The following is a 25,196-nucleotide window of genomic DNA, read 5'->3' on the forward strand; positions in this document are numbered from 1 at the left end:
CTTGCTGAGAATGGAAAACACCCAAAACGATGTCCACAGCCCGGGGTTGTTGCTACATCCTTACCCTTTCGATTGCTTCTGAGTCCGGGCTCACAGCGTGACTGGCAAGCGATAATGGCTGGGCTCCAGGACTGGGTGAAGTTTGTTATCCTCCGCAGAAGGCCTCTGTTTCTCCTAAGAAAGGGTCCCCTTTTGCAATAGCCACTCTCACCGCGTTCCAGCCTCAGCGAGGGTCAAGTTAAATGAGATTTAAAACCCTCTGTGGTTAAACAGGGACTGATCTGTTGAAAAAAGAGCTGCTGTTACTATTTCTTAGTTGAATATTAGGTGACGCCATTTTTACATGAAAATATTAGATTCATTTTTCTTCATGTCCTGTGAATAACTGTCATACTATAACTCACTGTTTTAAAAATATTTTAATAATTACTGATGTTTCACCAATGTTGCTATGTAATTATTTTACTTGGCACAATATCATTGATGGATCTACCCAGTGTTTGCTTCTTCTATGATAGAAATCAATGTGTTTCTGACTTATATTGTTTTCCTTTTTATTCTTGAAACTCTAGTTTATTGTAGTATGCAAAATTAACTTGCTAATTTAAAAAGGCATTTAGGATTATTAAGCAGGCCAAAAATTGACATGTTTTTGATATATGTTGAATTTGGTTTTATTTATCTCTACATACCATTCCTTCTATATAATATATTAAAAACTATTTACATTTGTGTGGCTTATATATAAAAGCCAGTGACTCCGGTTAAGAATTCGATTAGCGGTATATTCCTGTGTACAAAGCTAGATTTTCCATGGTTTTCATTTTGAAATGAGCACGCTCTTCCTCTGTTTGGCTAGGGGCCGCAAGGAAAACCGGGGCTTTCTGGACTTCCCGGAGCTGATGGGCCTCCTGTAAGTACCAGTGACCTGGTCATTACGTTTCCATCAATTCTCTTTGAGATAGATTTTTTTACACATGCTTTAACGGTGATTTTTTGAGTTCGGTGATACAAGTAAACTGAGCCAGTAATTAAACATGGACCGCGAAAGTAGCGCTTCATGGCGTCACTTCCAAGGCGCAGCATCTGGGAACCGGGGCGCAGCGGCCTTCGAATAAACCCGTTCCCGCGGCGCTGCCGTCCAGCGGAATCTCCTGCTTTCCGGCCCTCTCTGCTCTGTCCGCAGGCCCTGGCTTCTCCGCTGTTACACCTTCTTCTCCATTGACCCTTTCTCTCCACAGAAAGCGCTTTTTCGTACTCTTTTCCCTTTGAAGGTACATGTTTCTTAAGAGTCCAGGTGAAATTCCTCAGCCTTCAGGAGTCCCTCCTTTTCTAGAAAAACAGCAATGCTTACTATAGTCTATCACTTAGTAATCAATAAAGTCATTCCACAGTTGTTAGTTTTAGAAATTTGTTATTGATGCTGCTTTTTTTCTCCTCTTCCAACTTCTTAACTCAGAACCAGGATACATTTTTCATTCTTTCTCTACTTGCGTTTATTGAGTATAATTGTGATAGAGCAGCACATTTTTATTTATTAACTCTCCATAACTTGATTATTAACACTCAGTATAATTTATGATCTTGCGGTATTTTCACATGCTGCACCGTCATGCCTAGTTCCCTTCGAAGATGCAGTTGATCAATAAGCAAAATAGAAGTCAGATTGAAATACCTTTATGTAAGACACCAGTTGAGACTGTGGTTGAATTGTTGATGAATGACATGTGTTGTTTTATGGTTTTTCCCAGGCTTTCTCGGGTATATTATGTAGTTGATAAAATCTGCATCCATCAAAATGCCACAGTTTTCAATGTTATGTTAGGCCATGCATGTTGATGGAACATGTTCCATTTGTTTAGAACATAAGGAGTAAGATCTCAATATTTTGGAAAAAAACAATTTAATACTTCTATAAACGGCTATTAATATTGCACCTTACCAGTGTATACTTTTGCTAAATCTAGGGTCATCCTGGAAAAGAAGGCCCGTCTGGAGATAAGGGGGCTGTGGTATGTTACAAAGTATCCCTTTTAAATGTTCTCTCATCTTACTTCCTAGAGAAAACGCCTTATTCTAATCTTTTCTATGGTCCATGTTTTTCCATGCTTATTTAGGGATATGAATATTACAGAATAAGTATCAGAAAAAAATTTATCTCCACCTGTTTTAACTTTCAAAAGAACTTTGGCTACCATTTAAATATGTCATATGCTGCCCTTGCTGGGTAGTTTAGTTGGTTGGAGTGTCATCAGGATACATCAAGGTTCAGGTTCAAGCCCCAGTCAGGGAACATACAGGGATTGACCAACAAATGCATAAATAAATGAACAACAAATCAATCTCTCTCTCTCTCTCTCCCTCCCACCCCTCTCAAATATAAAAAAGAAAAACATTTAAAAAGTAAAATAAGTGTCATTTTCCTAGAATTCTTTTTTGTTCAGGATATGATAAATGGATGTGCATTAGATAACTTTTTAATTTTATTTTAGCAATTTTATTAGTTAGACTGCATTTTCTTTTTTTTAATGTTCTCATGATCAGAAATAAATCCACATTGTGCATATGTAGCATATGTGGAATAAATGACTGTATTATAATAATGAAATTGGACAAGAACTGTTAAATTATCATTAAACTGTTTATGTCATTCAAACTTTATTTTCACTTACTACTTTCTGGTAATCCTTGAAGAGACTGAATTGTAAGAGCAACAATTATCAAAATAATCTAAATAAAAGCTTATTTGATGTTAATACTAGTTTGGATTATAGTAGTAAGGATAGGATCATTTTCATTTAGAGTTGTTAGTTTTGGATTCTTATTAAAATACTCAGAATTACTGCAGAAATTGTATATTATATATAACATATTGTTTCCTTTATGTAGACTAGTGACATGAAACTAGCCATGGAAAATACATCATTTTGATTATATTCTTAATGATGTGAATGCTACAAATTTATACCAATATTTCCTTAGAAATTATTGATCCTCTTGATTAATCTGTAATTGTCTATTGTAGACATTGAGGACATCAGATCTTTCTCAGGTTTAGAAAGCTAGTTACTAATTATGTAATTATTTATAGTATATATTCGCAATATTGATCTTATTTTTAGCATGAATATATGATGTGTTTGGAATAAGTAGGACTAGTCACATGGTTTGTTATCTCTTGACTTTAGAAACAAATGATAAAACTAAGCAAGAAATCTTTGTCAATAATAAAATCATAGCATGTTCTCGTTGAGTATTTGGTACAGTTATAATATGCTAAGAAGCTGCGCTTTGAATGTATTCTGTATCACGTGGCACTTGGTCTGTTTTAGGGTCCTCCTGGCCCACAGGGTCCGACTGGCTACCCCGGTCCCAGAGGAGTGAAGGTAAATGCTATTTGTTTCTACATTATTTAATTTCAGTGTAAAACACTAGAGCCATTTAATCTTTCTAATTCATTCTGTAGGGAGCAGATGGTGTCCGAGGTCTCAAGGGCTCCAAGGGCGAAAAGGTAAATTATAATTTATTTAGGTGATTTAATTACTATATACCCATTATATTAAATAAGTAAATTTATTTAAGATATTCCATTTCTCAAATCCATTAAGTGATTTCTTATCCCCTACACAATGCAACTATAATTTTGTATTTTGTGTCCTGACAACTTAAAAAAAAATTCTTATCGGGAGTGAGGACTAAATTATAGAACAGAAACAAAATAGGTTGGAAGCAGAATAAACCCTGCATCCCTTTTTTTTCTTACATGTATTTAACTTTTCTATATCATGTAATTGGCCTTGAGACAATATATTTTCTGCAGGGGTAATTGGCAGGGGCCAATTAGAGGCATAACAGAGGAATGTCTATCCCCTTTTTCTCCTCTGCTTAAATCCCCCAATCTCATAAATTGAAACTCAGTGCCAACTGCGAACGTTTGAAGCACCGTAAATCAATTGGGGGAAGAGGGAGCCTTCGCCTGTGATACTGTTTGCAAAGCAAAGTTGCTACGGGAAGGAAATAAGGACCACAGTCAGCGGAGGGGGGGTGGGAGGACCAATGCGGGGTCTTTCACAGAGCGTTCATCCCGCAGTTGTCTTCAGACAATGCGCTGCAAACTGAATTTTTCAATGTAAATGTTCAATGCCAGTGCAGAGCCCCCGAAGCCTGCAACACGGGTGGTGAGATTGAGTCACACTACTCAGACGCAGTACTGAATTACCTTACTATGACATTATGTATTTTTTAAAAAATAGGGTTTCTTTTAATATATTGGTAGATTTGGTGAGAAATAATGGAGTATAAATGTTGATTTCAAGGCAACTGTTTATCCCGTTAGGCATAATTTTGTCAAAAGCACTTTGAGTGGATTTGATCGCGGTAAGGAATTGACAACAAGAGATGGACTTATCATACCCATTCTAATTTAGTTTTCTGAAAAATATAAAAATGGTGTACAACTATATCGTCGTTTCTACTGTATGACACACGTAACGCGTTTTCAATGAACTGAGCTGGGTTTGATTTGAAACCCAGTTTTGGATCATCCCGGATGAAATTCAAGATATAATGTCTTACTGAGTTGGCAACTCACACAATGACAGTTCAGTGTGGAATTTGTCATTGTTGGCATGTTGCCTGTGTGCAAAAAAAGACTGTCTTCATTTGGAATTCTTCTTGTTAAGACATTTATGTAGCAATCAAATTTCTTAGCTGGAATTAGTGCACACCCAGGATTTTCAGGGAAGGCGGTGTTTAAAGGAGAATTGTTTAACTGGGGTGGAGAACGTGTGAACTTCTTTGAAGAAGGGGTAGTTTCAAAATGATGGAGGGAAAGAATTATATATGATGTGATATATGTGAGGAGAATGCCACTCAGGAAAAAAAATAAATGAATCCTGTTTATATGGAAGAAAACAATTTGAGATTATTGGTTGTCTTGAGTGGTGTATGGTCTCAGAAGAAATGAGTAGACATATAGGGAAAGAATTAATATCTTAAACTTGGAGTTAAAAGTTCTGAGTTCTGATTCTACTGTATTAACTAGACATGTAAACTTAGATTGTGTATATTTCCCTGGAAGCTTATCTTAAAATCTGTAAAATGAGGACATTTTCCAAACAAATCTATAAGGTATTTTTTTTTGCTCTCTTTTATACCATAGAATCTACTAATTTAGTAGTATATTACTTATCTAGATTTAAATAAAATGTATATAAAATTTGATGGAAACTTTTTTATAATGATACAAATTCTTCCTATTTTGAAATTGTGAAGAATTATGAAATCCTAACGAATTTTAACATATATTGTTTACTTTTTTGTCTGAGTAGGTATTACAATCAACCATTAACCTCATAGATATAAAAAAGGAAGTCAAAACTATTCTTTTCACAAATAACAACATTAATTGTTAACCGCAGGTGAAATAGCAAGGCTTAAAAATCTCTCTTGTTTAGACTCAGATATTTCCCCTTGGACTTCAAGTAGCATAGCCCAGTAAGCCAGGTGGCCTGGGTGAATTCCTCTTTTACACAGCTCCTGAAACTCTGGGAATTTGTTTTTAAGATTAATTCAGACCTGATAATTTTAAGACTAGAAAGCTCAGAATTTGATAGTTTCATTTGGTTGCAACAAGCCATTTATTGTAAGGATACCTAATAATATAAGAGTCACCTAATTGATTTCTTTAATTGTGAAAGTATTGAAAACAAAGGTGAGACAAAATAGCCTCTAGTTCACTGGATTCTCCCTTAAAAAAAAAAAAGAAGAAGAAGAAGAAAAAAAAAGAGGCAGCAGAAACAGCTCTGCCTGAAAAGAGTCCTAAAAACTGTTACTGATTTTCAGACATAGAGTGCAGTCTTTTTAAACTAAACTTGGCAACTCGGTAATGACCTTGCTCTCCAGGGAGAAGCTAATGAAGACAATAGTCAATAGGAAGTTAAGAGGCCATTTGCAGCTTTCAAGCCTCTGCTATTGGCCTGTTGCATTCAGTGCAGACAGAACCCTAATTCCTCGTGGAGAGTTTATGGCCAGAATGTTGACAACAGCCTGATTCTATCTTAGAGGAAAACCCTACATCAGCCAGAATTCTTAAGTTTAGGTAAGAGACCAGACTGGATCCCTTCTCCAGGTTCAGGTCGCCTGTGCCCCTCATGGCCTGGTATTTCCTGGACCTTAGCACAGCCGGCCAAGCTGGCCCGGGGGCGTGAGTGAGTCCAGGCGTTCACTTAGAGAATGTTGAACACCATGATTACTGAGGGCAAAAAGTGTACTAGGCGCTGGAGATGCAGAGGTTAACTGTGCACGGGTCTTTTCTCTATCCTGTAGTAGAAAGAGACCTATGGTCTACCAAGTGCAGGATGGCTGTTGTTGCAGTAATAGATGTCAGTGGGAGACACAGGACTGGGAGGGTCATGTTAGAAGGGAAATACCGAGGCCCTGGACCACTTCATGGCAGAACCATGCACGGGGTCGGAAAGAAGGACAGAGCTTCTCCTGGTGGACAGAGCAGTGTGCGTGAGAGTGGGGACCCGAGTCAGAGTCACAAATGGACGGACAGGCGACTGAGAGCTTCGAGGACGCGGTCCGGTGTTGGGTCAGGGTGGAGGGGAGGCTCAAGGCCACAGACAAGACTGCAGAGGTCACCGGGAGCTAGCCAGATCAGGGTGGGGAGCGGACGGGTGGTGGGCGCTTAGCCATCGTGAGTGATGTGCAGTATTGCAAAGTAAAAGTTGATTTGAGCAGTTTCGTGTTTTAGGGAGATCATTCTGGCCGTGTGGAAACACGTGTGTCAGCCTTTCTCGCTCTGTTCTCATACGGGCCTGGTGTCCTTTCCTCAAACTCTGCACGTCGCGTCCATTCTCTGACTGCTCCTGACGATACCACTTGCGCTTCCTCCGGTTCACTCTTTGTCTCAAACCCAGCGCCTCCAGCGCCTCCAGCACCATCGCCCTCACCATCATCATGGCCGCCGAGCCTCTGAGCACCTGTATTGCTCCATCTGCACCAAATTAGCACACACATTCTGCCTTCATGTTTATTGGTAAAATAAAAACGTGAAAATATTCCACAGTGCTCTGAAAGGAATAATCGCTCCGTTGATGTTGGTAAATATATGAATAATCATTCATTTGGAGTTTTAACTTTTTTCCCGGAAACTGCAAGAGGGTTGTTTGGGACTCTTCCTAAGAGTTAAGATTTCATTAAGAATGGCAGGACATATTTTTATAGTCAAAATTTCTCCTCTCTTTGTTAACATATGCCCAATTTTCAACAGCAGTGGTCTGCACATGCGACACATAATGAGCAATCTCTGTTTATGTATAAAGGATAACGTTAGTTTGCTTGTTCTCCACCTGAAAAGAGATTATTATAGAGGGAACATGTTGAGCTAGAAAGCATTCATCTAAAACACGTGCTACAAAATGCATGATACAAAATTCTTAGGGATCAATTAGTAAATTAAGGGTAAAGATTTTATGTGGTAGTCCCGAGTTCTTAGCATCGAAAGTTAAAATGATAATTATTTAAATATGTACTTTTTTTCAAATAGCACAGAATGCATGCTGTCATAAGAGAATGGTAATTTCCCCCATAACAGAGAAAATGCAATGGATACATGTGTACCATAGTTCCCAGTTTTAAAAAGGATTTTATTTAATTATTTTTATTAATTTAACAATTATTTTATTATCTTATTAATTATGGAAACATGGAAAGATACTGGGGATAGGGTTAGAACAGGGAAGAAGTTTCACAACCAGGATTCTCATTTCTCAGAACAATTTTCCCTAACTCTCAGCTCTCACGTTACATAGCGCCGTGTTTTAGATTCATCAAACCGGCTCGCTAAACACCTGTTTCATTATGTTTTTTAGGGTGAAGATGGTTTTCCAGGATTCAAAGGTGACATGGGTCTGAAAGGTGACAGAGTAAGTGACAAGGAAAATTCCACCAGTATATACGGGGCGGGGGGGTGTGAGTGTGTGTGTTCTTATATTTAAATATAGGGAGCAGAGGCACAGGACACGTAAAAATGTTTGCACTTTAAAATGTTTGTATTAATATTACATGAGACATTAGTTGATGTTTTTATAAAAATTAGGTGATTTAATTTTTGTGAAGATAATATAGTATCAACTGTCTTTTATATGCTATATTAAATTTCCAGGTGTCCCATGGCATATATATTAGATACTATTTTTATAGACATTATAAAAAACAATGATCAAATAGCTTAAAAGAAGTAATATGATGGATTTCTCCTGAATTTTGTTCATATATAGTGAGCGATGCTGCCTGGAAATAGGCCTGCCAGTTGCATGAATTTTTACTGTATGGTGGTCCTAAATTTTGACTAAAAACACCTTTTTTTCCCTTCTGGTAATGAGTGTCTAGAAAACAAAAATGTGAGTCACTTAAAGTAAATTAACATTTTATTGGGAAGATTTATTTTACGACTAACATAACAGTACCTAATAAATCTAAAAAAGAAGGGAGCTAGAGAACATTTTGTTTCCCTAAAATTTACATAAAGCCTGTTTCCAGGAGGAGAGCAACGACTTTTCATATTCCAGTACCTGATACAAAAACCAAGCCTAAAATGGAGACGTTTTTCTTGTGTTCCAAGCAATAATTTCCAAAGTTACTATTGCCAGGGAGGAAAAATTATTTTCCCACTATCGTGATAGGCTTTTTGGCTGGGGCCCTGTAAAATTAGATGGACAGGAGACAAATTAAGAGGATATAAAAAAGAAGTTTGTCAGCTTGTGCATGGTGTTTACACATGGGAGCTCTCAGCAATAAGTAGTAACTCAAACGGGTGGTTAGAACCTAGGCTTTTAAAGCATTTTAGAGAAGTAACAGTAAATTTTTAGAGAAGTGACAAGACATAGGAAAGGACTTGGAGTTTCCAGGACTGAAAAATTGTGGGAGGATATGTAAAAGGGAAGCCAATGATATATAAAGGCTAATTAATAAAACTTACCATAGGAACCCCTATGGCTGCTTCTGGCTCTGGATTGATGAGTGTAGTCATTGTTAGTGATTAACTTTTGTCCTTTCTGGAAGGAAGGGGAGGAAGGACACCTTTACAAATTTATGCCCTGTTTTTGGGCAAATTAGGGGCAGGCAGAGAATTTTTTTTAAATTAAATTTATTGGGTTGATATTGGTTAAAAAAGTATACAGGTTTCAAGTGTATAATTCTGCAGTATATCATCTATATATTCCATGTATCAGCTTCTTAATTGCTTTTAGTTCAAAATAATCCTTATGCCAAAGTGGTAGAATTTGGGGTGGCCTCTTATGCCACCCTACTTATCTCATCTTGATTCTTATTATGTTCTCTCTTTCTGCAACAGTCTCTGCCATTCGATCTCCAGTATATTTAAGTCACAAAAATGCTGTTGCTCTGTGTTTCAGGGAGAAGTTGGTCAAATGGGTCCAAGAGGAGAAGACGGCCCCGAAGGCCCCAAAGGTCGCGCAGGCCCCCCTGGAGACCCCGGTCCCTCCGGCCAAGCAGGAGAGAAGGTCAGTGAACAACTTTAGACTCACACAGATGCTCCCGAACAAAATGCTTCATGGTTATTTAAACATTTTTCACCACCCATGTCAGAAATCCAGAGGATCCTATTACCTGTCAAGCATATCCATGCATAGTCGTCGGCTGCTCAACCAGAACAGTGTGTTATTAGGTGATTTCGTTTTGTGCAAATGTCATCGAGCCCACTCACACACACTGGATGATACAGCCTACCGCGCACCTGGGCTGTGTGGCACAGGTGACTGCTCCTGGGCCACAAGCCTGTACAGTGTGTCACTGCGCAGAACAGCCCGGGATTCAGCCAAGGACAAGACCAAGCGATGCCATCGAGACACACGCGCACGAGGCGCACAAGGCCGGGGCTGGTTGTTGGCAAACTACTTTTTAATAAGTGGAAAGAGTACGCTTGCAAATACTGGGAAAGGTATAGTACAGTAAATCCATAAGCCAGCATCATAGTCATTTACCATCTCCATCACACGCTCTCTGCTGCGCATAATCGCACGCGCTGAATTTTATGTGACCGCAGTGCTGCATAGGTTGGTTTGCACCAGCGTCACTGCGTACACGTGAGCCACGTGCTGTACTGCAGTGCAGAAGTGGCTATGACGTCACTGGGTGAGAGGCCTTTTTCAGCTGTTACCCCCTTAGGGGACCACCGTCGTACATGTAACTTGTTGACCAGCACGTCCTTACACAGCGCGTGACTGTACTGCTTCGAAGTATCATCATGAGATGAGCGCGCTTCTCTAGCTCTCTGCCCCCCTTCTGCTCTGACCCCCGCTCTCCTTGGCCCTGCGAAAGCGACGCTCTCGAAGCCTCCATGTGAGGGGGTCAGCATTGGAGGGTCATTCGCTAAGGATGAAAGGATTAATGAATGTTAGTCTGCTTGTTTTGGATAGAACAAGTATCTTCGCCCCACTTACCAAAATATAGCTTTTTCTATTTTCCCACCTAACATATTTTCACAGGGTGTTTTTTAAAAAACACTGATGTTTACGTCCAACTTCAAGACAGTTAATTTTTAATTGGAGGTTAATTTAGGCATCTCTGTGTTTTAAAACATCCCAAGATAATTCTACTATTCATTGGTTTAAGAGCCCCTGAGCCATATATATTATGTTAAAAATATTTGCAACCATGACATCTATATTTAGATGTAATATTAGGCAACATTAAAATTATGTCTTCATAGGGTATTTGCTGATATGGTGATTTGATGAGTATCTTCTAATTTACTATGAGGTTGAATTAAGGAAAAACACTAGAAATGTCTGAGATAAGTGTTATTTATGCACAGTAAAGGAAAATATAAATAAAAATTACCTCTTGGTATAATTCAACTGATTTCCTTTTTTAATATGTACATCTGTTCTCCAAATTTTCTATAATGAGCGTACCATTAGTCTATAAAATAGGGACATTCCAGACTAATTAAGAAAAGTCTAATCTCCACCCCGATCATCCTGTCCAAAAAGGAGAATGTATTACGGAAGGGTTCTGTAGGGTTTGGCGACTGGACAAATATAAAACGTTTCCTCATGTCATTGTCAACCAGGCCACGGAGCAGTTCTTCAGGGACGAGTGGCGTTGCCGTGTTCAGGCAGATAAAGGAAAGGACCAGGCCAAACACACGCTCGTGGAGCCCTGTGACCCCCCGCCCCCCACAGAGCCACGTGCTTCCCGGTAGTTCAAGGCTCCTCTGGGACCTCCCTGTCCCCTTTGCCCACTCTGTCCTGTGGAAAGGGTCCCACAGATTCTTCAGAAGCATCAGGAGCCGCCTGGTGTTTCCTCTCTACCATTTCCCTGGTCTCTTCCCCTTTTTGAAGCGTCATACCACCGCACTGAAAATTTTCTGCGTGGGTTTATTCTGCGATGGCTCTAACATGAATAAAAGTATACATTCTAAGCAGTATTTCACATAGAACACAAAAGCTGGGTGATCGTAACCAGAGTACTTCATTAACCTTGAATCCAGTGGCATAAAATAAGCTATTGTGACTTCACGTATCCAGGAGGGCCTCATTACAGGTTTGCTTCTTAGTTTGTGTGCCCATTGTCCATCTGGGGATTACATACCTCCGCAGGGTTGATCTTGACTCAGACGACTCGAGTTAAGTCTGTCATGACAAGGAATAAGCTATGTTCCTAATTTTTCCCTTGCTTCATCCAGTAAAATATTTACTTTTATTCATAAAGTACTGCTCAGCTTTTAACGTTATATATAGTAACTTGGACTGTTTTTATTTTATTTTGTTTAAATATATATATACATATATAATTACAATATATATATGTTCAAGACTTGGATAAATAATTTATGAAGTGTGCTTTCATAAGATCTTAAGGAAAATGAATCACAGTAAAATTCCACATGTATTATTCAATTCATTTATCTTAATTAAATTTCCTCTCTATAATTTTTTAAGTTAATTCTTTTTCAGGGGGCCAATTTTGTTAGTATAGAATTTTAAATGTCTTTGTTACACACCTTTGGACTTCGCTGTAATTTATCATTTGTTTTAGCATTTTTTAGATGGAGACGTAATCTCCTTGCACTGGAACAAAATAGTTCACGTACACGTACTCACCTGCACAAATTAACGCTCCCCAAAATCATCATTTAGCTGTAGCCCTCAGCATCGGGTGTATTTATTAACCTGGATATTTGAAAAAGAGAAGAAACTGCTCAAAATTAGGTCAGAATTTCTTAGTATAGTATTTAACTTACTCAATGAGGAAAAGTTAAATAACTTATGAATGCTGGCTTTACAGTTACAGGGAGCAGTGAAATAATTTTATCAAAAAGATTAACTTTAGTTGGAATAAGATCTAAATGTAGTTTTAACCACATCAGCTAACTTTCAGTAATATTAAATGTTGAAAAAGGTTAGATGTTTTCTTTACTCATGCTTAGAATTTTACAAAAACTTCTACCATCCTCCTTAGCCCCGGGTCCCATGTCCCCGAAGAAGGCCCAGTCCCTTAGCCAGCAGAGGTGAAGCTAGTGAACCTCAGAACATTAGGAATGTGTCTAATCCAGCAGGGGTGTCCAGCCTTCTGGCGTCTCTGGGCCACGCTGGAAGGAGTAGAGTTGTCTTGGGCCACACGTTAAATACACAAACACTAACGAAAACTGGTGATCAAAAAAAAGGTTTTAAGTACACTCCCAGTTTTGTGTTGGGCTGCATTCACAGCCATCGTGGGCCGCATGCGGCCGGGTCGGGCACCCCTGGTCTAGAGCATCACCGCGCCTGTTCAGATGAAGAAATAGAATGACAGTATGGGACACACGTGCAGACCTTTCCTTCAAGGGAACAAATATGTGTTTCTTCTAGAAAAAGGACTAACGCCATCATTTAAACTTAATTCAACTTAGAATTTATTGTTCTTATGATTATGATTTTTTTCTTTAGGGGAAACTCGGGGTCCCAGGATTGCCAGGATACCCGGGAAGACAAGGTCCAAAGGTAAAATACTTGGCTTGGTTTTTAGAGTTTCTTTATCAGCATTTTGTAAAACACTTGGGATTAACCATAGCGATGGTGAATCTGAACACTATAACGTCACAAGAGAAGGTCACGTGGTGTGTGGGTGCCTGGGTGGCAAGGGGCTTGGGGAGCCAGGCTGATTTTGGGTCGGAGTATTTTCAGGGATGGGGTCCTAAGAAGGTGACATAGTTGGCTACTTCGTTGTAACTGAAATAGGATCGTCCAGGGCCACACACCAGAACATCCGGGAATGTTCAAGTAGGTGCCTGGTGGTGGCCTATAGCTTTTGAGTTCATTTCTGGTACTCTAAGGGACTGAATAGCCACTGTTATATTTTTAAAAAAAGAATCATAATACAGCTTCTACTCTCTTATTTTCCCTCGTTCCAGCAATATTTGTTTCCTGGGGCTGCCATGACATAGCTCCACAAATTTAGTGACTTAAAGCAGTGGACATGCACTCTTTTACAGCTCTGGGGACCAGACGTCCAGCCAAGGTGTTAACAAGGCCGGCTCCCCTCCAGTCCTCTAGGGAGACTCTGTCCTTGTCTCTCTCAGCGCCTGGCAGCCCCAGGCTCCCTTGGCTTGTGTCTGCTTGTTTTGTTTGCAGCCTCTGCCTCCTTCTTCACATGCCCTTTCCTTTCTATGCCTGTTTCTTCTCCTCTTCTGTCTGTTACAAAGACACTTGTCATTGGATTTAGGGATTACCTAGATAATCCAGGATGGAGATCCATAATTTACTTGCATTTACGAAGAACAAAATAAGGTAACATTCTCAGGTTCCAGAGATTTGGGTGTTGAATATATCTTTTATTTTGGGGCAGGGCACCATTCAACCCCTTATACCACTCAAGTTCTATATTTGACTACCTGAAACATGCATACTGTTTGGATAAAAATTGATGGTTTTAAAAATGCGTGTTTACCTAGTGTACTAATTTTTCTCAAGCTAATCATAAAATACTGTTAAGGCTGCACTTGATGCCTTGACTAGATACATCAAAGGGGTTAAATGAATTAATATATATATTTTTGGTTATTAATATTAAGGTAGTTACATACACATGAGATTTTTTATGTATCTATCTATCATAATCTTTTTTTCTGAATGGCAAGCATTTCACGGGTGTTATGAGTAAGAAAAGATACCCCCTGCACAGCCCTGGGCATTAAACTCTCCTTGGATTACTTGCTGAATTCTTGATTTGATTTGTAAGTTGAATTGCAATTTGGTGGTATTTTGATTTAAAAACAGGAAACTGTCATATTATTTGAATGAGCACAGTTTTCTTTTATGAGTTTATTTGACGTTATCTTTTGCTGTTTTACATATGTCAGTTCTGCATTCAATATACTTGAGTTTGAGGTTTATTATTATTATTAAGTAAATGTATCAGAGTGACCAGAGAGAGGTGTGTCCTTCTAGCAGAATCGAACATTTTCCTTTATCCTTTAACTTAAATGCCTGACGTATTTTGGTTTTTGTTTTTTTATATACCTTTTCTTCATAAAAACTTTTAATGCTCAGAAACCATTTATGTTCTAAAACAAAAATATGATTGGCACATCAAAGATCAAAGATAACTTCACATTTTTGTATGAGGAAGCCAATGAATTTTAAATATATTTAAATATTTTTTGTACTAAAAGTGAAATTTGGCTGATGATGTTTTTCAAGCAATTTATGGACTATCACTAGACCATATAATTTATCCAGTATATTCCTAGCAAAATCTTACCAGGTATTTAAAAGAAGCACTACCCTGTGTATTGTAACATGATAGCTATTTCAAAAAGTAAAATCTATTTTAAGGCAAGATTGTTTTACTTTTAAATCAGCATTAAAATAATTTTTATATTTTCATACTAATTGAGTGTATTTTGCCATTAGTCTTTGGAGGTGGGCAAAGGAATAGGTACATCTGTCATAGTGTCAATAACAAAAATAAAAATAAAGGAAAAAATAAAAGCAGATAATGCCTTTTCATGGAAATTACATATTTGGGTGATTATTCATCATGTGAGAAAAAAGTGACATACGCATATTTTACAAACTGTTTAGTTGGTAGATTGGACATTTTTGTCTCTTTCACATAAATTTCTTAGAGTAGAAACTACGTAAGAAAGTACATTTTTTAAAATAACACTGATACGTAAGAGCCATTTCTTTTAATGGAGTCTCTCTAAATGTGTTGCTTATCTATTCTGTTCAGGACAGAAATGAATATTTGTTCCCAAATAAAATTTGATAGAAGTAAATTATTTTCATATTCGATTATACTCACCAAATTCCTAGTATAGTCACAAACTAATATTCTACCAGCTGTAACTATCTGAAGGAGAAAAGGCTTTGAAAGCCCTTCAGAATTGTAATGTGCAGACATTTCTCCCCATTATGTAACTATTACACGTCCTACCAATTGTCCCAGGTGGAACACAGTTATCTCTGGAGGCATAAATTAGATACATTGGGAAGTGGGTCGTAGCAGGAAGGAAGTGCATTTCGGGTTATTGTTTGACCACCAGCCACACACACAGCCTTCCTGACTCGTGGAGGACGCATGAATGGATAGATAGCATCGATTCGGGACGTGTGACCCGCAGCAGCTGTCAATGGTGCAGACTCTTGGGTCCTTCCACCAGAGAGTGGGTCTCAGGCGGTCGGCTGTGGGGCTTCACAATCCATGTTTTAGCAGCCACTCCAGATTTTCCTGACACAGAGAAACAATATATCCCTTGGAGGAACATTACGTTAGGGGGCAATTCAATCCAAATGAGTGGTATAAAAAAAAGCCAAAAAACATACTCAGGTCAAAGAAGGCTTTGTTGTGTTTCCTTTAATCTGTGGGGAAGAGCGTAAGATAAGAACGTCCACTGCTCTTTGAGGGACGCTTAATGCATTATTGCATTTAATTCATACAGTGGTCTAAACAGGAAGAATATGTCTTTGGAAGCACCCCATCCCCCTTCCCAGCGTCTCCTAATTAGCGAGTTGAAGAGCAAGGATTTGAACGCTCGTGTGCTCTATTACATGCTGCAGTAATGAGGCAAACAATCAGAGTTATGCAAAGGAACCTCTGAGCAGATGAAAATTGATACTGTATATTTCATTTGTAAAAGATCACTGTTCGTGGATGAAGTGACATAATGCTTTTACTGTGCTTATTACATCTTTAAGTAGCCATTATTTATTGCTATCATTATCATTTTATACCTTGCCTCCCTTTATTCCAGTTTCCCATAAATTTCATAGTACCTGTAAGATGTGGGTGACGGTCCTCATTTGGCAGAAGAAATTATGTTCAAAGAGAATAAGAAATACACCCAAATTATTTAGATGCATGCATGACAAGGATGTCTTGCATTTATGCCTCTGGAATTCCCCAAACAGGATTTTAATGCTGACTGCCTGCCTTCAAGTCTCAGCGGCTCTTATCACATTCAGACATCAAACAGAAAGGGTGGAGCGAGACTTTCAGTGTTTATGATTTGATCCAGCACTAAAGGCATAAAATCATTCAACTAAAAAGTGATATGTGTACTAATGCCGGAACTTTAATTCAGGAAAAATATTTTATGAAATTCTTATTTTAATATTTGATCATTCATGCCTGAAAAACCATTCTTCAGTTAAAGCAGATAGGAAGAAGCCTAAGTCAAAAATGTATATACAATGCCCTTTAATTGCTACTGTCTAATATGAGAAGTGATGTATTTGATTAATTCTTTTACTGAAAGTGAAAAACTAAAATGCATTTTATTAATTCATGCTGCCAAAGCTCCCAGGATTTCAGATGTCCCTGTAAGTTCACTTTTAAATACATGAGTGGAGTTTGTATGGTATATTAAAATTATATTTTTCATTTCAATATCATCAGCTTGTGTGAATTAGTATGTTCCAAAAGACTTCCAGCGTGTGGTTAAAATATTAGATACCATAGTCATCGTTTATCATTTTCCTTTTTTCAGGGTTCCACTGGGTTTCCTGGATTTCCAGGTGCCAATGGAGAGAAAGGCGCACGGGTACGGTGATAAGTATATCTCTCGGGACTCACGGGTGAACACAGTCTCGCGTGAGGGCCGTCTCTGCTCACCAGGCAGTTTCCAGAACTATGCTAATCACTGACCCTGTTTGCACTGTCGTTGGCAGGGCGTGGCCGGCAAACCAGGCCCTCGTGGTCAGCGCGGTCCCACGGTGGGTGCTTTGAGTTAAAACCGTGATTTTCATTCTGGATGTCATTTTTCAAGATAATTGTGCCTTGGGATTTGCTTGGCATTGGGACAATGTCTTCTTCCGCTTTGCTCTGCAGGGTCCTCGAGGTTCAAGAGGTGCCAGAGGTCCTACTGGGAAACCTGGGCCGAAGGTAGGATCAGCACTCGGTGCATCCGGGCCTCCCTGCAAGGTCTTCATCCAGAGGCGACGCTGCGAGAAGGGATCCAAACTGATTTCTTTTTCCCTTTTTTTTTTTTCTGTTGTTATTGGCAGGGCACTGCAGGCGGCGACGGCCCCCCCGGTCCCCCTGGGGAGAGAGTAAGTGTGACACAGTCGCATCATGTAAAATAAATACAGTTATTTCCGCGAAAAAGACACTTGTCTCTGCAACACGTGTAGAGTCATCCACCAAGTCTAGTGCGAGTGTTTAAAGATTCCTGTTCTTTCGTTGACGCCACTGAAAGCTTCGTCGGTTCCGTGCTGCTGATCTTGTTATGGAAATGGGAGAAATAGTGTGTTGAATAGGCCTACAATATCACCCTTAAACTGAAGCCAGAGGAATTTTTTTCTGTTAAATAGGTGTGCAACACCTGCGCCTTCGTCGCTTTTCTCCCCTTCCACAAGAACACCCGTTTTGTTTGTGGAGCTGGCCGGCAGCGTTACGCTGGTAGAAGGCAAAGCTCCCAGCGGCCATTAAATTCTAGTCAATGTGCATGCAAATCAAGATAAAACATCTATTCCAGGAAAGAGAAAAACTATTTAGTAAATTGATTTCCAATTGATGTAAAATAAAGCTAAATACACAGGAGTAAAAGCATGCCTTTTATATATTTTTTGGCAAAATGCAGCATTTTGGTAGCCAGGTTTTTAAAAGCTATCTTCTTGAAAGATTTTTAGATATTCAATTGTATTACTGTCAATGAAATTAAACTCATTTCTTAATGTCCTGTGATGATTTTTAGTAGTAGGCAATTATAAAATATAGTTTTACATCAGTTTTTGAAATTTATAATGGATGTTTTACAAAAAAGAAAAACAGAAACATCCTATAGTGTATAACTTAAAACTGATAATAAGTAATTTCTTTGGAATGAAGTTTGTGACAGAAGTATCAGTAGATGGGACACAAGGATAAATATTTAGTTAGGTCATTTCGGGCTTTGGTCCATATTGAGCTAAATTAACCTTCCTATTGAATATTTCTCTTGATGAACTATCCTCAAATTAAGTCCATCCTGTATATTCTGACTTCATAAATAATACATACACTGAAATATTTTATGGGCCAAGTCACCTTAAAAAGAAGATAACAGTTAAGTTCATTAAAATGACCGAATCCCTAGATGGAGTAGAAGCATTTAAAAAATTGTAGTACAACTAGGAGTTTTGTTTTCAAGGCACAGACTTTTTTCTTTACGTGTGTTGCCTGTGCCTGTCAGAATTTCACGATCAACCGTATGTCTTTACAATTTTATTTTAGAGCACGACTGCGTGATTCAGTAGCATGATTACATGTGTTGTAAAAAGCTTGAAAACCAAGAATAGTCTATTTTGAGGATAAGAGTAAAGATGTGATTCCCCCCAATATTTTTTTCAAGTAAGCTGGAAACAACTTTTAAGAAACATTTATACGTTTTAAGTATCCAGAATGAGTTTTCTGTGTTCTATGTAGTTGATGTGACATTTTCTCCCTAATGTATCCTCATTTTCTGCAAAGAATACTTATTATGAACTATTTAGTTATATCTTAGGCCACAATTGAAGGACAATAGAAGTAGTGTCACAAAAATACAGGATATTTTACAAATTAAATATGATCACTCATATGCAATTATTTCAGCTCAAGGAGGCCTATTATGAAAGACTTAGTTAATACAGCTTTAGAGGGGTCTGAGATTACCAGATTTAGCCAAAACAAAACAAAATCAAAATAAAAGAACCAAGACACCCAATTAAATTTGAAGTTTACATAAACAATGAATAATTTGTGATATAATTATGTTCCTTGCAATAGTTGGAACATTTAAAACTATTCATTATTTATCTAAAATTCACATTTTATTAGACACCGGGTATTTTATCTGGCAACCCTGATTGGGTTTCAACACTATCTTTACAGTCTTTATGTATTTTCTACACTCCCTGGAAACTGTTTGGATTAGTTCAACCTGTCAAACCTTTTTTTTTTTTTTCTTGTGGAGTTTTGTAAAGAAAGACCCACTTATCCATCTTTATTTTTGGTGAGAAAGTGGTTTTTGAAAATTTTTATTTCTTCAAGATCTTTAAAAACAAAATAAAATTCCATTTGAAAAGCAGCAAAAATTTATAAAGCAAAGAAATAGCATTTTAAGAAATGAGGAAAGTAGAGCTTACTACGTAACGGAAAGAAATGCTGTTTTTTTAAAGCTTTGTATTTAAAGTGACTTTCTGTTTACAGTTTTTTTAGGTTATTATGATAGACATTTAAGAAGGCTAATTTCATACTGTAATGAGAGTACCAAAATTTTTAAGTTCTAAAAATCTACCCAGTGTTATGTGGTAATTGCATGTGACACCTGTTTTTTCAGATAACATATTCAATTCGAAGTTTCTTTTAATTTTAAGATACTGATAATAGCGATAATTTGTGCTGATTTCTGAATTAGCACAGGCTGAAGAATGGTAATGACATTTCACCATGGGAAGACTAAACTGATAAATAGAAAAAAGTAAATCCTAGTAAAGACCAATTTTAGTAAGCTTATTTTTGAGTTAAAACATACACACATCCTACGATAGTTGTATTACTTCAGACATCTATGTTATCTTCCATTTTATCCATATTCCTTTCAGGAATACTATGTTCTGAGCATAGAAAGGGTTATCTTTACCATCCTTTTGTGGTCACCAATATAATCCTTGTAATTAGGTCTACTGTATGCATTTTAGAGGTGTGTCAATGTGAGTGCTGAATAATAGTTAAACATCAAGTCAAGAATGATGTTATGATTATATGTCTGGATTAAGTGTTAATGAGATTTATATGATAAAATTCTTGTCACCTATCTACAAAGGAAGTTTAAACCAGAGTAAAATGAGATACTGACATCCTCAAAAATCAATAAACACTATTTAAGCATAAAGGTTAATTAAAGACACCTTCTATGGTCTTTTTGAGGTAATCACTCATTTTCCCTTTAAGTTTTGCCTGACTGGAGTCAGAATTTTTATAAAGTGAGTTTTAAAAATAATCTTGTTGCGGGGGAGGGCTTTGGAATTGAAATATCCTCCTCCTTGGATATTTCTAGCCAATGTTAGAAGGAGAGACTCTGTGGAACATTTTCCACACCTATGTCTCACTTTTCACGTGACTTCTAAGCATCCACAGCCCTAAGACCGCTGGTGCGCTGTGCGGGTTTGTGGGCCAAGGGCACGAGAGGCCGACCGTTGCGCTCTCAGATTAGCTCGGATGCTCTTCGCCGCGTTGCCCTAGCCCCGCCGTTGGGGTGGGGGAGTTGTACGCTCTGTTGTGTCGCATCTGCAGAAACACGCTGCAGAGTATCAAGACATGTCTAGAAGGCGTCTTCTTAAATGCCCCCCGTTTTCTGTTTGCAGGGCCCTCAAGGGCCGCAGGGCCCCGTCGGATTCCCTGGACCCAAAGGCCCTCCCGTAAGTGCGAGAGTTGCTCTCTGTCTGCCTTCATTTAAAGATGTTTTGAGATTTTTGAGAGTCATACCTTATACTTAAAACAGGTTTAGTTACAAATATTGATAACAGTTTATGTAAAAACAAAATGGCAACTAATAATGTCCAAAACTATAGATATTTTCAATTTATGATGTTGACCGAGGATTTCTGTATATAATGTAATCATATTGTATTAAATGCTCTTTCAACGTATATCAAATACTAGAAAATATGATTCTGTCGATGGCTCCCCTACTGCAACAAATATTATTGATGGCATAAAAAATTGTCATATCCAATGCATCCTTCAAAATACCACTTCCTAAATACTTAACAACATTCTCATATAATTTACGTCACATTAAGAAATATTTATTTATACTTATGGTTCTGTCTTTATAATGCATTCTTCTTAGAAAACACAATGATAACCCTTCCTGAACCACACCTCTTTTATAAAACTTGTTTAGAGCAAACTTCTTTTGAGTAGCTTCATCAAATACCTTCACAAAGTTACCCGAAATCCTTCAATTTTATACGCACATAGTCATGAGCATATAGGACACGCTCGGCGCTCTGCTGTTTTCTTTGCCGATTTTGGGCCACCTGTTCTGTTTATTTATGAGAGTGAGAATCAGTTCTCCACGTTCTTAGTCTGTTTGGGCTCCTGTAACCAAAAACCACAGAAAGGGGGGGCTTCTGGACAACAGACATTTATTCTCTCAGTTCTGGAGGCTGGGAGTCCACAGCCGGGTGCCAGCACCCATGGCCCGCTGAGAGCCCCCTTTGGGGCCGCAGGCTTCCTGTGTCTGGAACCTCGTTTTTAGTCACCAGCCCCTCTCAGGAGAGTTCCGCCTTCGTGACGGAAGCGCCTTCCAAAGGCCCCACCCGACTAAGAACATCACCATTGGAGGTTATGACTTTAACATAAGAATTTGGATGACACGTGCTCTCAGACCACAGTGCCACCTGTCTGGCGAGGCTGTTCTCTTAAAGCGTGGTCCTGGCCCAGGGCCTCAGCAGTGCCTGAGATTTGGCAGACGTGCCAAGTCCTGTCCCCGCCTCACTCACGTCATCAGAACTCCAGGGGAGGGGCCCGGGTGTTTTGAGCAAACTCTCCAGCGTAGTGCCGATGAGCGCTGACCCGTGGCGACCACTGTTCTAGTCTCGATTTCAATGGGCCTGCGCGCAGTGCTGGTGTCCTGATAAAAATGTAGATTTTGATTCACGAGGTCTTGGGTGTGTTCAGTGCTGGTCTTGCATGAAGGGACAATTCGGATGATTCAAAAGTAAGATGTTAAAAAGTTTAAATGTTATACCTGATTTCATTGTATTTTCAAACACATTGAAAATAATTTATGAATAAATAAATGTCTCCCTTTTTTTTTTACTGAATTTAAATAACCCTCTAATTCACAGTTACTTTTAAATGTGACTTCAGCTCACATCTTCAGAAAATAAATGATGTAATGTGAAACACTGACCTAAATATGAAATGTTAAGGTAATTTCTTTGGACAATAATTTTTAGGTAGTATGTTTAAGATACTCTTTTTAACACTACAGTTTTACTTAATCCCTGCCAACATATCAAAAGCAGACCACTATCTGCATTATCGCCTTATGAAAGGATTAATACATGTAGCTAATATTAAGTATTAAGGGTAGTATCGCTATTGCCTCACATGGCATTAGTTACCCACCATCTCAGTTTTGTTCCAAATGTGACACTAAACTATGCAAAGCCCCCCACGCAGGGAGGTGAAAACACCGCTCCAAAAGGACAGCACATATAGGATTCTTTTCATAAGCCTCCTGAAGCCAGTTGCACAGACCACTGTTTAGCAACATAAAAACCGGTGACGTGTATGACTTCAACATGATCATGCCATTTACCTTTGAGCGCATCGATAAGACTTGTTTCCCTCATGCCATGTAATTTTACTGTCAACAAAGGTACCTGACCCATTTTTCCTCAGACTTTTGCAGCCCGTTCGCGCATGCATTTTCAGCCAGTTTGGCGCCGCTAATCACGCGTGCACTTTCGCCTCTGAATCGGAGGTGTAAGTGGCTGCACTCGAACTGCGTGCATTCCACTGGAGGACCTGACACTGCTAAGGAACATTGCTTTCGTTGCTACACAAAATGATCTTTACACTCTGTTTCTCTGGCAAGTGAAACATTAGAGCATGAAATAAAAGTACCCATCATTTCCCTGGCGCATGCATTTGTATAATGTTTAGGGCCGAAATGGCTTCATCTCTCTGGTACAGCAGGAAGCTGTTTGGGGGAAGGGATAGAGCCAAACTCCTCTTCCTGCAGATGAGTTGGTTCAGCCTTTACCAACTGCACCTGAAAGCGGCAGCCTAGGCTGATGAGCAAAAGTATTAACGTTATTTTCAAATTAATGCCGCAAAGTGATTTGGTAGCAAATCTGCTTTATTTTATCGGATGGTCGTGTGGGGCCATTCCAGGTATTTGGGATTAACCACCTAATAGCAGGAATACACCCTTCAATCAAGAAAAATGACAATGGTGTGAATTCTCCGCAGCCTCTGTCCCCCCGCTCCCTCAGGGTACGTAGGGAAGGCGTTAAAACTCACGTAGTCTCTGCCCCTGGGTGACGCCATACCCATTGAAGGCTGCTGTTATTAGGAGTTAGAATATTTTGCAGTAAAAGTGCCATCTACACATCTCACGCCAGCACATACACTGAGCTATGTAACTTTTAGTTTTCTAGAGGGTTAGAAAATACGGCACTGGTTTATACTGATGGCAAAACACGTTTGAGGGGCACTCTTGTAAGATGGGAAGAAAGCCTGATTCATTTATTATCTTTAGCCATTGCCCTCGGTGTTTTTAGTTAAAACCTTTACCACTGCCCCCAACTGCACATCTCAAAACAGTGATAAAGCACAGAATTTGTTTCCATTTACTGTTCTGAACCTATGTGAAATCTACTAGGAATTAACTACGTATTTCAGCTTCACCTGTAAATGGAGGGCAGAGCTACATCTGATACCACAATAACCTCACGTGTCACGAGTAGCCAGATAACATGGGTTTTTGAAGGAGTGGTTGAATGACTGCCAAGAAAGTCTGGGGGCCTTGGGTAAAAACAGGCCCATTTTGGACTTTCTGGGAGGATGGCATCAGAATCCCTGAGATGGTCCCAGAAAACAGGAGCAGATCACTGAGCAAGCCATGATCTTGTGAGATATCATGATAACAGCCTTTGATTAGGGCTGTGAATTCACCCAGCAGCCCGTGTGCCAAGAAAGACGAGGTCAGGGAGCAGGTGGGTCCCGGCGAGGCGAGGAAGCCTTCCCCGCGACGTGTTGTAGCCAGGCCAGGGAAGGGCTCACTCTCCTAGCAGAAGAACCCAATTGTGGAAGTGAGCTTATCACACCCTTTATTCCAACTCAATATAAAAAAAAAATTGAAAATAGATTTATGTATATGATGTATTTGTTTAAACAAATGAAGAGGCTTATTCAAATAATTAACATATCATGAAAAGTTAATTTGTTATCATTAAAATGTTGTTATTAAAAGGGTCATTTTTCTTCATTTATCCAGAAGGGTGAGACTCTTTCAGCCTATATCTATTAAACATGTTTTGAAATTTAAACATGATGCTTATAATGGCTTCTGAGTAGGATGAATAATTCATAGTGCAGTCTAAAGAAGCAATCTATTTTTACTAAGTATCTAAGATATAGGAACCTCACAGACTTGCTTACTTGAAGTACTTAGTTAATTGCTTCATTTATTTCTTCAGCCGTGACAAAGGCAGAGTTCTTTGAAAAGGGGGTCACATAGTAGATTCACTCTCCAGGGCCCAATAAACATTACGCTTCCAAGTGGATCTGAGAAAACGTACTGGGAAAAATTGGTCCTGATGATTTCTAAAACTGAGCATGGTTAGTACCCCGTTGCATTTACTTGAAGCACTTGTGGGGGAAAGTGTCATTGTTGATAAGCATTTTGTATTTGTTGGTAAGCTCAGGCCACCGCTGCAGGCCACTGCCTTTGTCTCATATCCGAGTCTCGATGGATTGAATTAGGAGCAGATCCCCCAAAAGAGGGGAAAATACGCACTTTTCAAGTACTTAAGAACTAGCATTTTTGCAAAAATAGAAACAAATACATATGGGTATTCTTTTTAAAAAAGATAAAATACCAATGGAAAAGTTTAAATGTGAAATGTCCAGGTAGCATTGTACAGTTTTCTCTTAGTCTCAGTTCAGATAGAATTATACTTGAAATATATATGTGTGTGTGT

The 25,196-nt window shown here is 38.7% G+C and overlaps 1 protein-coding gene across 2 annotated transcripts in view; it reads left to right on the plus strand.

Annotated features, from left to right (window-relative positions):
- COL11A1 (collagen type XI alpha 1 chain) overlaps positions 1-25,196 on the plus strand; it is a 158,492-nt gene that overhangs the window by 70,288 nt on the left and 63,008 nt on the right. For both annotated transcript variants that reach the window (XM_054565071.1, XM_054565072.1), the window contains 12 exons: positions 860-913; positions 1,968-2,012; positions 3,333-3,386; positions 3,467-3,511; positions 7,878-7,931; positions 9,423-9,530; positions 12,960-13,013; positions 17,003-17,056; positions 17,184-17,228; positions 17,344-17,397; positions 17,520-17,564; positions 20,841-20,894. In XM_054565071.1, the coding sequence (XP_054421046.1) occupies positions 860-913; positions 1,968-2,012; positions 3,333-3,386; positions 3,467-3,511; positions 7,878-7,931; positions 9,423-9,530; positions 12,960-13,013; positions 17,003-17,056; positions 17,184-17,228; positions 17,344-17,397; positions 17,520-17,564; positions 20,841-20,894 (666 nt within the window). The remainder of the gene's footprint in view (positions 1-859; positions 914-1,967; positions 2,013-3,332; positions 3,387-3,466; positions 3,512-7,877; positions 7,932-9,422; positions 9,531-12,959; positions 13,014-17,002; positions 17,057-17,183; positions 17,229-17,343; positions 17,398-17,519; positions 17,565-20,840; positions 20,895-25,196) is intronic.

This window comes from Pteronotus mesoamericanus, unplaced genomic scaffold, assembly GCF_021234165.1.
Source record: "Pteronotus mesoamericanus isolate MK-2021 breed Mesoamerican mustached bat unplaced genomic scaffold, CSHL_Meso_final scaffold_99, whole genome shotgun sequence".
Classification (NCBI taxonomy): domain Eukaryota; kingdom Metazoa; phylum Chordata; class Mammalia; order Chiroptera; family Mormoopidae; genus Pteronotus; species Pteronotus mesoamericanus.